Source organism: Lissotriton helveticus, chromosome 4_1 (assembly GCF_964261635.1).
Source record: "Lissotriton helveticus chromosome 4_1, aLisHel1.1, whole genome shotgun sequence".
NCBI lineage: Eukaryota > Metazoa > Chordata > Amphibia > Caudata > Salamandridae > Lissotriton > Lissotriton helveticus.
Window position 1 is genome coordinate 1,315,278,951 of NC_136063.1, and position 15,353 is coordinate 1,315,294,303.

General features: G+C 45.2%; 1 protein-coding gene across 18 annotated transcripts in view; it reads right to left on the reverse strand.

Annotated features, from left to right (window-relative positions):
* The window catches only part of PTPRM (protein tyrosine phosphatase receptor type M), a 1,498,021-nt gene that overhangs the window by 1,228,341 nt on the left and 254,327 nt on the right, over positions 1 to 15,353 (reverse strand). For all 18 annotated transcript variants that reach the window (XM_078687901.1, XM_078687900.1, XM_078687899.1 and 15 more), the window contains exon 2: positions 12,018 to 12,140. In XM_078687901.1, coding sequence (XP_078544027.1) covers positions 12,018 to 12,140 — 123 coding nt within the window. The remainder of the gene's footprint in view (positions 1 to 12,017; positions 12,141 to 15,353) is intronic.

The window sequence follows — 15,353 nt, forward strand, 5'->3', positions numbered from 1 at the left end:
ATAGCATAGGCAGGGCCGGACTGGGAACCCAAAGCAGCCCTGGCAATTTGTTAGACCAGCCATTTGGTGGTGTGAGGGGGCAATTGGAGGGAGAGCAGAGTGAAGCACTAATGCTTTTGTTACTAGGGGCCGATATTGCAGCACCACCGCAAAACCGGCCCCCAGTAACAAAACTGCCCCTCACCGGTTCGAAACCAGCCCCAACCCTTCCAGCCTCCTTGGGAAATGCCCGATGGCTGCTACGGCCAGTCCGGCCCTGGCCATAGGCGTATCTCTCATTAAGGGTTGTCTGCATTACACACTTAACCCTGCGGAGTGCTACCCTGTGACTACATGCCACTGGGAGTGAGGGTTATCACTGCACCTTCTGTGGTGTGCTTGCATTGCCATGCATGAGGGACACCTCAAATGTATGCTGAATCTACACGCATTACATTCTTTGTCTGAAAGATACACTTTACAAACAAAATAGATTTTTGTTCCTGATTTTTTTCACTGCTGCAGACCTTTTTAAACGTTTTAGTCAGGACTCAATATGCCAGCTAGACCTTCTGGCTTAGCCAATGCTTATTTCAAGCGCGAGGCACTTTTAATGGATTATAATTACGAACATTCTGGGCCTACTTCCTCCGTTCTTTTTAAGTGCGTGATCTATTAATGTTAAGAGCCTGCACTTTGAGCAGGCGCCGGTATAGCTTAGGTGGGGACGCGCGCTTATTGTCAGAGGCAATGCCTGACGCCATTTAAACTGTAAACGGTTACTGCGAAGAGAGATGTTATTTAGCAAAATAGTCGACAATAACTGCTGGCGCAGCAGCCTTCCATCAGTGCAGGAACACAGGAGTTGAAAGCCTTAGGGTCGGCGCAGATGATCTAAAGTGAATTGTCTCCGAACCCATAAATGGCCGCGGCAGCGGTGTTTAGCCAGCGCTCAGAGGCGATTTATTGAGCGAGTGAGGCGGGGCCAGGCGCACCCGTGCCTTCCGTCGTGTAAATTATTCGCATTAGCGACATATGGACACTGCTCGCCGCCTCTGCTCGGCGGGCTGTCTTTTACAACCATCACACGTGCAGGGAAAGACAAGTTAAGTACGACAAGTTATTACGTTAAGCATTGTCTGCGCAGACTGAGACAATAAAAGCTGTTTTCATTTTGACAGTGACTAACAAACGCGTCTGTTGTGAGCCGTCATGAATTTCTCTATTCTGCTCATCGTGAGGGGCAGGCGACAATAAATACTAAGCCTGGCAACCGAGCATTATTTGTCTTCACGATATGAACAGGGCCACTGGAATTATGAGGCAGGGGAGGGCCAAATTATGCGGCATTGTGACTTAAATTATGCAGCAAGAAAAGACAAACTATACAACCTAATGTGGCACATTTTGTGATAGGATTACTTCATGATTTGGGCTGTCTGGTTGCTGAAGACGTCTTGGGGCCTTTCTGAAAGATGACTTGAAATAATGCATTCCGCCAATTGGCTTTGTGGTTTGTCACTCACATTGGTGTTTACTTTTCTTTCTCTGACTTCAAAGAGAGGATTTATCTAGCAATCTGAGGGTGTGAAAGGAAATGCTTTAAGTATATGTAAATGAACTGTGCAACTATATAAGAATATATAAGAATTAGGAAAGCACAAATTAAGCACTTTTTTGTAGTTCTGAGGTGTGCTGAGAACAAATAGTTTAATATGATCGAAACAAGTCAATCCACTAGATAATGCCCTTTCCTCATATTATTTGTATACAATGTCATTCCTCCCCCTCCACTCTATGTCAATCCACGTTATGCCACGCATAATACGCCACTCTAAGACTCTACTCCCCACCACTCCACTTTATGCCACTCCAGGTAAAAAATCTAACCTATGCCACTTGATTCCACTCTTTCCGATCGTCCACTCGACGTCCCTCCACTCTACGACTCTCTATTCCACTCTGTGACTCTTTACTCCACTCTACAACCCTCCACTCTGACACCTGACTCGATGCCCTCCACTTTCCGACACTCCACTCCATTCCACTTTACGCCACTCTACAACACCCTACTCCAAAACCATTCACTCCACGACCCTTCACTCTATGACTCTACTCCACTCTATGCCACTCCACTCCTCTTCCTTGACACCACTCCACAAAAATCTGACACCATGCCATGTATGACACACCAGTTTACTAAACTTCAATCTACGAGACTCAACTCTAAGGCACTCCATACCACCCTACACCACTGTACTCCACCCTACTCTACGACCCTCCACTCCATGACCCTTCACTCTACATCACTCCACTCTACCTCACTCCATGCAACTCCCTCTACACCACTCCAATGTACTACACTCAACACTACATGTCATTCCACTCTACAAAACTCTATGACACTTTGTCACTGTATGCCACTACACTTCAATCTATGCTCCCTCCACTCTACTCCATTCTACCCTACGCCGCTCTGCTCTACGTCCCTTCATTCTATGACAATACTCCATTCTATGACACTCCACTCTACGCAACTCCCTCTACATCACTCCACTCTACACTACTATATAACACTATGCCACTGTATGCCACTCCACGCCCTTTACTCCACTCTACTCCACTCCATACAACTTTACTGCACTCTATGACCCTCCACTCTCCTTCAATTGTCTCTGACACTATACACCACCCTATGCCACTTAACTATTGGCTACAATACTCCACTCTATGAAACACTATGGTACTTTACTCCAAGCCACTTGTGTCTTTGCCCCTCCACTCTATGCCATTCCATGCCCCTCCATTCTACGCTCCTTCACATTAGGACACTCTGTTCCACCCTACAACACTTTATACGAATAGCACTTACAACGCGTACCAATACAAAGCGTACCATTACAAAGCGGGTATTAGTACGCGTTGTCAATTACAACGAGATACCATTACAACGCTGACACCATGCCATGTATGACACACCAGTTTACTACACTTCAATCTACGAGACTCAACTCTATGACACTTCATACCACCCTTCACTACTCTACTCCACCCTACTCTACGACCCTCCACTCCATGAGCCTTCACTCTACATCACTCCACTCTACCTCATTCCATGCAACTCCCTCTACACCACTCCAATGTACTACACTCTACACTACATGTCAGCCAACTCTACAAAACTCAATGACACTTTGCCACTATATGCCACTAGACTTCACCCCACTCTACTACACTTCACTCCACTCTACTACACTTCAATCTACGCTCCCTCCACTCTACTCCATTCTACCCAACGCCACTCTACTCTACGACCCTTCACTCTATAACACTACTCCACTCTACGCAACTCCCTCTACATCACTCCAATCTACTCTACTATATGACACTACGCCACTGTATGCCACTCCACGCCCTTTACTCCACTCTACTCCACTCTATACAACTTTACTGCACTCTATGACCCTCCACTCTCCTTCAATCGTCTCTGAAACTATACACCACCCTATGCCACCTAACTATTGGCTACAATACTCCACTCTATGAAACACTATGGTACTTTACTCCATGCAACTTGAGTCTTTGCCCCTCCACTCTATGCCATTCCAAGCCCCTCCAATCTACGCTCCTTCACATTAGGATACTCTGTTCCACCCTACAACACTTTATACGAATAGCACTTGCAACGCGTACCAATACAACGCGTACCACTACAAAGCAGGTATTAGTACGCGTTGTCAATTACAACGAGATACCATTACAACGCAAACTTTTACAATGACTATGCCTTTACCATGCATGCCATTACAATGCAAAAACATGCGTGGTAAAAGTTTCAAAGGTAAGTGACAGTCCTCTCACTACATTTACACTGCCCAGCACCACCCCCGAAACTACACATACACCACTACACTATCCTAAACCCTAAAACACTACCTCCACCACGACCCCCTATACTACACAAACACCACTACACTACCATGAACCCAAAAACACTACCCCCAGCATGACCCCCTACACTACACAAACACCACTACACTACCCTAAAACCTAAAACACTACTCCCCAGCACGACCCCCTACACTACATATACACCACTACACTACTCTAAACTCTAAAACACTAACCCCAGCATGACCCCCTACACTACACAAACACCACTACACTATCCCCCAGGACGACCCCCTACACTCCACATACACCACTACACTAAACCCCAAAACGTTACCCCCAAAATGACCCCCTACACTACACAAACCCCCTATCCCCCTAAACCCTTAAAATGTAATCCCCAACCCATGCCCAAACCCCCTTACTTCTCTCTCCTAGTGGTTCCTGCTTTACGTCGGCTCTGAGGGGCGGTGCACGTCGTTCTCAGGAAACTGAACAGCCTCTGTTTCCTTACAACGACGTGGATGGTCTACATTTCTTTTGAATGCATGGTCATTTACTATACATATACACGTGTATCAAGATGGAGAGAGAGGACCAGAAAGCTAGTCCTTATCCCCCGGATTATATGTTTGTAAATCAAAAATGGACTAGCCAAATTATCAAAAGAAAATAAATAAATTGTTTTAATTTATCAAGGACTCAAGTATGTTTCGTCAACGGTTGGTGGCACCTGGTAGGTGTGCTCATAAAGCCCTCACCCACCAACCTAGTTGGTGGCATGCTTCATCATCGGGCCCACCCAGTGACACCTAGCGTGTCCCGGGTGTGCTTCGACGCCTGAAGACAGCGGAGCAGGTATGTCGCTGTGTGTGCGGTGAAGACTGTTATGGAATGTGAGTTTAAAACGGCTTGGCGGGGATCCCAGTGCCCAAGGGCAAACACACTTTATTGGCTGGGTCACCGTCAGCGGTTAAAAATAAGGCTATTGGATGTTAGAGGCGAGTTACGACCTCCCACATCCTGGGGTGTGTCAACATGTTTCAGCCAGTGCCTTATGATTATGCTGGCTTTCTTCAGGACGGGTAAAAAGGGTGTGTGCAATTAAAACTAGTGGGTGTATATCCAGACTATGTGTATACACGCCCTAAAGTGTTTTTCTATGTGTGAGTGGGGGATTCCCATCTCAAGAAAACACGCTAGTTTGTCAAAAGTGCTACTTCATGGTTAGAGAAGTGGCATGGGTTGACCAGGGTTCTTGGTCAGAGCCTGCCGTAGACCTGTACTGCCTCCTTCGATACATACCTTTTACAACGAAAGTCATTGTAAAGGCGTGGTAAATGACCATGCGTTCTAAAAAAATGTGTAGTAATTTACTTCGCGATGTACAACGCATGCGTTGTAATGATATCACGAAGTAAAAAACTCGCAATAATGGATGTTTACCCTTTATTCCACTCAACAACCCTCCACTCTACAACACTCCAGTCTACAACACTTTATTGATCTCTATGACACTCCACCCTATGCTTTGCCACTCAACTCCACCTTACTTTACGCCCCTCCTCTCTACAACACTCTGCTCCACTCCACTTTATACCCCTTCACTCCATGTCACTTCATGCCATTCTATGCTACTCCATTCCACTTCACTCCACTCCACTCTACAACCCTCCACTCCATGCCTCTACGACACCCCACGACACTCCACACCACACCCGACACTCCACTCTACACCAGTCCATTCTACTCCACTTCGCTCCATGACATTCTATGCCACTCTACTCCATAACACCCCACTCTACTCTAATCTACGACACGCAACTCCATGAGACTCTCCTCAATTCCACTAACATTTTGCCATGCTGAACAACAGCCACGCTGGTATCCAACATGATATAAAAACATTGGCAAAGCCAACAGCACTTTCACAGGCTTTGCCAATGCTTGTTTCACATGTTAACACTGCCTAGGCAAAGATTTCACCTGATTATTAGTTATTTACCATCCAAATAGAGTAATAAGCAACTGAAAGATGAGCAGTCAACCTGTGCATAGGGCCTTTCACTAGGCAGCAAAACAGGTCACTGAAACATTAGTATTTTTTCATCCGTTTGAACTAGAAATAAACGTTTTTTGCTTAAACCTGCTGATTAGGCAGCAGATGAGGCAATATGTGGCTAATCCATAATCATGGGAAAACGCCACAGAGGCAGACTCCAATAATTCCAGTGGGCCTGCTTAAGAATAATGTTCTAACTATAAATAGGGCTGCTTTGAACAAACTAAAAATGTATCTTATGTTATGGCCAGTAATCCAGGAGCTACACACGTTCCCCTTAAGTAGCACGGATGACCTGACCACTAAAAAAAAAGCTACTATTATTTTTAAAGTTGGTTCCTTCCTTTTTGTTAAATTCAGTTAGTACTATGGAGCCTTTGGATATCAGAGCAGTTTATAAAACGAGAGTAAATAGAAACAAAAATACAAATTAGTTGTGACGCACAGGATTGTAAGCACATTTTGTAAAGACTATTAATATATGCCCATATGTAGTAGCTTCCTACCATCAGTGCTCCACAGTGATCCACCATATTTACATAGCTTGCGGCGAGGCTCTTTCCCCAGACTTTGAATTTGTAGGGAGTACCTAGCAATACTGAAGGGTTGTGACTGCAGTGTTCGATGATGACCAGGATGCTAGGCAGTTGGTCTGAGACAGGACCTGACCTCCACAGCATCCTTAAATCCCCTTGATGACTTGGCCTAGCAGCCTAGCTCACGAGAGGCAGCATGAAAGTTGACTGAGAACAATAAAATAACATTAATAAACATTATGAGGGTTTAGCACAGTCAAATGACAATGAATGGTGGTGGTCTTATGTCTGTAACCCTAACATTTGTAGCGATACTCAATTTAGGTCCTTCTTACACCATTTGCAGGCTGGTATGGTTTATTGCTCTGTGGTTAGATCTGATTGAAAATCTCACTTAAGAAAACCATAAATAAACCGGTGTTATCCCACTAGAGTTCTGAAGCACGGCCTGCTTTAAAACTGTCCTGAAGTCTTAATGTCTATATCTCTGAAGTCCATGGAGGGGCTTTGTTGGTTCAGAGTATTGAAGACATGGGTATTAATGTGAGAAGACGCAATAGGCTACCAAGTCGATCCAAATAAATCTCAAATATTTAACCTGTTTTTAGAAAAATAACCAAGACAAATCAAAGCTATACTGAAGTTGGATAAATGTCCAGCTATCCCAGGATCTACTGGACAAAGTGAAAGTATTTTAGTTTCTTTAATATTCCCAGTGCCTCATAGTCCGCATTATCCTCGATTATTGCACCAATACAGCAAGAGCTATTTTTTTAGGTTTAAAGATTCTTGTTCCCCCGGTTTGCAATCTGATAGAGTTAGGTGCACGCAAAACCTAAAAATGAGATATCTTTGGCTGTTTCTTTTTCACAGTTAGGGATTCACACAACGTGGGGATTGTGTAGTTCTGCCTTGTAATGACTAGCTAGAGAGGAGTAGTGATTCTGAGCTCAAGAGTCGTCGTTCCTAATGATAGTGTGAGTTACAGCTGGTTAAAACCATCACGTGCCAACATTGGGGACAGGTAACTGGGCAAAAGACAGAGCAGGTTGGGAGAGTTAGTTATGTTAGACCTGTAGGCCACCTTCGGTACTGTGGGCCATCTCCTGCTGCTAGACCACTTAAGAAGAAGTGTCCGGAATGCTAAAAAAACAAAAAGTGAAGTTGCCCTCTTTGAGAGGGAGGAGGACAGTTCGTTCATTCTGGTCCTTTGTGTTCATCTCCCAAATTTCTCAGGCAGGAGTATGCAAGACTGGGTGCTTGCTCTCTAAACCTCTGTTCAACATGTACAAGCAACCACAACCTGGAGTGCTCAGCAAACTCTCTCTTGAGATTCCAAATGTATACCGGAGGCATGCAACAGGCAGTGGAGAATGAAGCATGCAATGCCATCTCTTAATTCTTACCCAAATCTCAGGGGCTAATGTGATCAAGTATGCGGCGAGTTAAGAGGGTAAGACCGCGGCTGGACCGCTGCTGCTCTTTTGAAGAAGACTCATTACTAGGCCCCAGAGTGAAACCACCTCTGTGGGAGGAAGATATGGGCTAGACCAGGATTTTACCATGAACAATCAGACAGGTGAGGTGATTAAAACCTTCACACTTTAGCTACAGCCTGTAAAACATGTTTTCCTCTTTAATCAGTAGCATAAGAAACTATAAGTAAAGTCCTTCAAAAAGTCAAGTCATGACTGGTGGTAGAGATAAACAGAAAGAATAAGCTCTCATTTTGGGTCTCCTTTTCCCAACAGCAAGCAATCATACACCTAAGGGACACACACAGAGCACATTGATGTATCCATCTCAAATGTGTAGCCATCTCAAATTGTGGCCAATAAATTGAACACGATACACTGCCAAAGAATAAGGTGACCTGAAAAAAAAGAAATATTTTTTTACACTTACTTTAATTGAACTGACCCTTATTGGAGAGTACCGAGTAAGCATCCAATTAACTACCAAAGAGGAAAGGACACACAAATTAAAATACGTTTTTTTTTCTTTCAGTTCACCCTTATACCAGAAGCAATGAGAGCCATACTGTGTTTTTAAAGACAACTGGGAAATGTTCAATTATTATTTCTACATATTGATTTTATTAATTTGTCAGAAACTTTAATGCTTATAACATAATTAGCACTCGTACTAATTTAAGGGTCCTCGCAAGCACACTTATTTTACAGAATTTCACAAATTTTGATTGCATACTCTGATAATAAAAAATAATAAATTAAAGAAATGGAAAGAATTGGATGTTTGTTTGAAACCAGCCGTGAACAAGCGTGTGACTTACCATAACAGACCTTAGTCATATAATGTACCCGATATAAACATGCATGACAAAGGCATGCTATCTGCACAAAATTAATTCAATGTATACGGAGGCACTATAAAGTTCTGTTTCAATATTTATTAGAGAATGGCAGGGAAGCGCTTGATTTTTCTGGTGGGTTTTAGCATCAAATAAAGGCATAACCCATACACCAACCTTACAGTAGTGTATGAGAATGCGCCATCTGCCAACGGCAGCTGCACAACAGAGGAATGCACCAAGGCATTCCCAAGCAATTCCAGCTTGTTGCATCTGCTTACTAGGCCCATGAATGGCAGCAATTGTTGCACATTCCAATGGTGGGCCTCTTTACACAGTGGAAACTGGGATGGCTCTGTGCTGGTAAACGCTAGTGAACATCCACGCACATTCTTCTTTTGCAGTGTTAGCACTGGTGCGGCTCAGTGGCATGAGGGCCGGCAGACCGCGTTGGTCTCATTCTATAGGTTACCGCTTCAGTGGGTGGCGAACCAAAAAGAAGCAAAGAAATCCAACTCAAGTGGTATGACATGTACAGCTAAGAGAGCAACCAAGAAATTGGCCTCTGCCAGTGGTGTGGGACAAAATGATGGGTCCCCTGCAGAGTGTGACGAGGGACCCCTTAGGTTCCCATATTTCACAGATATTCATCGACTTTCGGCGGAAGGGGTCCTTTTGAAGGGTTGGGGCCCCATGCGCCACAAGGGAATCAGGGGCCTGCGTTACGCCCCTGCAACCCCCTCCCCCACATTCACCCAGGGCTCTAGAATGCCCCACCACTAACCTCACTAGTAAGACTAGCAATGCGGAAGATACCCCGCATGAGGTGTTATGGGGCAGGGCCCTCCCCATGCTAACTCACTCCTTCGCATCGCTGGTAAATGCCATCATGGTTACATTGTAATTGAATAAAACCCCCAACATTCTTCTGCGCATGGATGCCAACAGCTAACCGCAGATTGAATCAAAGGTATCCCTGGATGTGTCCTTCAAGAATAGGCCTACATGTCTACAGTTGGACAGTCAAGTTCTAGATCTCCAACGATAAGGTAGTATTTTGGAATCATACTTTATTTCCTGTGAGCTGTCAATGCATGAAATGTAGGTCCATAAAGGCACTGACCTGCATAAAAATCCAAATTAGGACATTGCAGAAGTGTGGGTTCCGTTGCGTGTACCGTGTGAAGCGGGTGGTGTGCAAATACCAACAATAAAATATACATATTGTCCCAGGAGAGTGTAGCTTTCTGGCGCTAACCAAAGGTCAGGGTAATCTCTGGTGGCGTTGGCTTCTCCTGTGACGAGTCCATGTATTTTTAAATCTGGGCACACAGTAGCGGGGTAAAACAGTCCGCTTGTCCTACAGATTTTCCGAATCATGGTTACACATATTGACGGAGTGACAATTTTGGTTCCACGACAGCTGTCCGTGCCAAGAGGGATGCGGTGTGCACTGACATTTTGTTAACACAAGGATTGCCTCAAACAAAAATGTTCTTGCATTTCCCTTTGATGAAAAGTGAAGGAAATGTCACTTTCTTTTCTTAGGAGATGGTGGTTTAACCAATTACATCTTCAATTAATTCAAATGTCTATCAACGTCGTTTGGACTCGGGCAACAAATGAGATGTTGATGGAATGTCAAACCACCTGAACCATACACTGAAGCTCCTTGGAGGGCTAAGGTCAGATGGTAATACCATGACACCCATAGGGTATGTGGTACAGAGCGACAGCTGGGAGACGCAATGGCTCACGTAAGGCTCAGTGCTACTCGCAACATTTGCAAGTCGACAACATACCAGTGCATTCTTAATGGATTGTTTAAGGGGAAGGAGTCATTCTGTGCATAAATCAGAATTCAGAGAGGGAGGCTTCGGGATAACGGAGACAGAATGATGCGCCCTGGAACGAGAGAATGGTGGTAATTCATGCTCAAATGTACTCGAAGGACGTCGTCATTAAACCAATCTTTGCTTCCCATGCAGCAGTAGTGTGAGGGAGAACAGGTCTGTCGAAGAACCACCAGGAGTATTCAGGCCACCAGACTGCGAGTGACCCCATCTGTGGCGGAAAATAAAACTGTATGATGTGTGATCAATATTAGGACAGTTTCAGCATCAACATAGGGTAGGAATGGGGACTTACAGCAAGCACAAAGCTGGCACACTATATGTATTAATGTTATAAAGAGCATCCAGCCTTGCATGGTTTTATTTATATTCGGATATAACTCACAGTGTTTCTCCAATGAACAGCCTCTTTGATAAAACTATCACAGCATCTGATGTTCCGTTTTAAATGCCCCAGAATTGCTATTTAATGCTTCTATTTTGGCCACTACGCATTACTCTTTAACGTGGAGCTCCGGCCAAATCCTGCTACACATTGTGGAACTTCTCTCCTGTAAGGCTCCAGAAAATGCGAGTGCAAGCGAGATTTGGCGCACCCTAGTGTGATTTTCTAATCTAGGTGGTTGCAGTCAGAAGGCTGCCATTCTAGTAGATTTGCTGCTGCTCAGTAGATTTTCTACTTAAAAATCAATACGAATGGCCACGCGCTTTTGTGCAACGCACTATGCGTTCCAACTTATTTTTTTGTGCTGCTCGTGCGATATTGCACTGCAAGCATCTTATTATCCACCTGTTGGCCGAATTCTACAGAATTTCACTGATTTGTTTTGTCACTCTGCGAGTTCCGCCCACCCCCATTGGATAGCCATGACGCAGGCGTATTTAGCTCAGGGGGTTACAGGCGGTGCTGTTGGTCAGTTATATCAGGGCTGTGGCTGAAAAAAAGGTTGGGCAGGGTCAAGAGGTAAGATATGGGGGAAGAGTTTGCAGTTGGAAAGGATGGGCACTTGGCTACAAGAATGATCTTGCCTTCTTGAATGGGCGGTTTGATTTATTTCAGGCTCCAGGAGGTTTATGGGTGTGCATGGGTGTTGGGGTTATGACTTGTATTGGGGAGGTGTAGGTTAAATTGTTATTGTAATGCATTGAACTGACTGACGTACACACACCGGTTCTATTAAAGTGATCTTTTGTACTGTAATGCCCTGGTCTGTATTGCTTGTGCCATATGGTCTGACAAGTATGAGGAAAAATATCGAAATAAGCATTGGCCAAAGCCCAAACAATGCTAAAATTCCTAAACCGCATACATATACCTCATAGTTTTTTCTGCCTGTTAAATCATTCAACGCCGTCTGAGAGACAAGCGAGCAGTAAGAACCAACCTGAAGGCATCCACTGGTCCGAGGAGGGCCGCAGCAGCGTGTTCACCTGCTCCCAGTCCAGATCATCGTCGTCGGACTGACTGTATCCACACGAGCCGTAGGGTTCATCGAAAGAGCAGCCTCCTGCAACAATACATGAAAGCCGTCAAACACACAGACGAGGAATGCCGGGTTACACATCTCAGATTGGCTGACAAGCTTCATAGATACCACAGTAATGAAACACTTTCCTTGTGGGACCCATCGGACTCCAGAAAAGGAGTGTCACCAGGGGCGGCTCCTCCATTTGAGCAGAGGGGCATCGCCCAACAAACAAACCCCCCAGAGCTCGAAAATAGAATGGTCATAAAGTTTATTTGTTGCCATTTTAAGTTTCAGCGACCAAACCGTCCCGAACTGAGCGCCAGGATGGGGCCATTGCTGCGGGCGGCAGCAGGGAGCTTCGTGCTCCCGAGTTTAAAATGTGCATGTCTCTTTGGCTGTTTTGCAACGGCAAGCCAGGCATTTTGAACCACTCTAACCCAGCTGTCTTCGAGAAAGCAGAGACCTCCCAGTGCTCTTGTGAGCGCCAACAGAGGCCGCTCTCACCAACCCTAGCGCTGTTCTCATGCTGCATGAGAGCAGTGTCAGGATTGGCTTAGGTGTCGGGTGCCTGCCTGCCTCGAGGAGAGCAGGATCAAGGAGGACGTCCCGGTCGTGGAAAAGGTAAGTATTTTTTATTTTATGTGCCCCCACCATCCCACCACCCTCGCGACATGCCAGCCGCCTCTGAGTGTCGCAAATGACTGGATGGAAGGCCCTGTGGTGACTATTTACAAAGGTGCCAGCGAATAAACCATGGATTCTAGCGCTCTAAACATTTAATACCCCATTTAACTTACAGAGGGTATCACTTATCAGCCATCAAGGAAACAAATGCATGAGCAATGAAAACAAAAATCCACTTCCACCATGGAGATATACTATATTGTTATCAAAATGCGAGAGTAAGACGGTACAATATGTAAGCAGTTAAGGTCACTGAACGATATATTTTAAAGAAGCTTAGAGCAGAAAGAAGGAACTACATATGCCGGGGATGTATTGATTTATTTGAGGTGTTTGGTTTGGCTGGGGCTAGCTGCCGGGCAGCTTCTCCACCTCACGGTGAAAAGCTTAAACGGATAAAGCGTTGGCAGCAGGCCGAGGCCACAGATGATACTGCTGATAAAGTGCGCAAAGGTAACAAGAAAAGCCGTGTCCACCACTTTGCTGCCTAACGAACCTTTCAGTCTCAAAGGTGAATGACAGGAGTACTGTCGTGGCCAATCCCAACCCCACATGTTACGCAAGGAGGAAAAAATACAGAAAGCGCAAGAGGCTTCATTCTGGCCTATGATGAAATGTTACTGTAACATGTAAATGTATAGGCATTTATATAGCGCACTACTTACCCATAGGGTCCCAAGGCGCTTCGACCGCTGCGAAACCCTTCCTGGCTTCCCTGAGAGATGGTCCCTTAATGGGTATCTCCAGGGTGAGACCAGGCATCCCCGGCGGTCTGGTGGGGCCGTTAGTGAAGATGAGGCAAGCTAATGCCCAGAGTTGCCGAGTGTGATCGCTGATCAGAGTGGGCACCGAGGCGAGAGAATTATCAAGTCCGCTGACTCTGGTCCAGAAACCTGCCGCGCCGGGAATCGAACCCTGGTCCCGGGCCGTCCTCTGCTCTCGGGTCTGCCGCCTCTAACCAGTGAGCCACACTACTTCACTGGCCTGTGGCCAAAACCTGGTTGCTTCTTTCTGTTTTACGCAGGTAGCTGACATGGGACATAACTGATCTGCACTTTTTACACGCCTGCAAAACTTGTTTTGTTTGAAACACTTAACTATCAAAATGAATGAGTGGGATACAAAGACACTTTAGGGGAGATTTACTAAGATTTTACGCCGTGTTTGCATCACAAAAATGACAAATCTTTTTTTCCGATTTACTTTCCAGCACTGAATTTGTTTAGCGCGGGAAATAATGTATAAGTAATGTGAATCAGAGCTATGCGCTGTTTTGCATTACTTGGCGCCAAGGGGGCGTGCCATGGGTGGTGCATAGGTGTTTCCATGCAATCACCCAACTCTATTTACTAACAAAAGTAGACCTGGTTTAGCATCAGAAAACTGTGCCCTTTGAAGTAGGCGCTAGGAAGGAGAAATGCTTTTATTTCTCTTTTCTTTTTTCGATTTGTACGTGTGCTACACTTTACAGCACACATACATAGAGGGAAAAGGATTACAGTTAGTCTAAGCATGGTATTTTGTACTGGAAGGCTATCCTTCCAGTGCAAAACCTATGCCGTACTCACAGAGACACCCTTGCACTATGGCGCAAAGGTGTCTCCTTGGTGCACGGCAGCTGATTTCAGTGCCGGCGCTAGGGAGAGTGGAGGAGAGTGTCATATTTCTGAAAATATGGCGCTCTCCCCCTCTCTCCTTTTTACGCAGCACAGAATTTGCGGATGCTGCACTGCGCTGTGTGAATAAGTGTTAAATCTGGCCCTTAGTTTTGTTATATATACATCAGACAGATAAATGAAATAGTGAACATGGATACAAGGTACAGAAGCTCTCAGTCTGAGAGGAAACCAGCATGTCCAGCTTAGTAGACAGGGACTGGGTCAGCGGTAAAGCACTTCTTGCCCAAGGTGATCCAGTTATGTAGCGTTACTACTTTGTCCAAGATGTGTATGTAAGGGCAGGTTTCTGTGGTTGAAAAGGTTGCCATGGTAGAGGTATCTGGGTGAGAAGAGATGGGTGTCATACACGGGGGTCAGAGATGCACTCCCATCCTGGTGGAGTATCTACACAAGGTGGGTTCCAGGACATGTTGTGAAGGATATAGGACACATAAGCAATCTGTGACAGTGCACTTGCAGCATTCCTGGTAGCACATACATGTGGACATGGAGGCAAAATCTTGTGGCAAGGTTTAAGTATGGGATGCCGAAAGACGTGGTCTGACTGAGTTGCAGTGGGGGTGACATGGCCCTGTTGACCCATTACGTGCCCCATACATGCACTCAACACCTTGGTCAGGGGAATGAATCTGCTATTTAAAAGCAACTACAATACAATACCTTCACAGTAGACAGCAGTTTGAAATGGATGGTCTTATCTCTTAGGAAAGTGTGCGAGTACACAAATGCACACACTGCAGTTTTAAGTATTGTCATTCCTCACACACAAAGATCACACATGTTGTCTCACTTAAGGTCATAGAAGCCAGTAAATTTGTAGGAACCCAAAAACTATAACACAAAGGCATTTTACAGACGGGGCTGAAACATGTTGATGCTGCTGGACTGT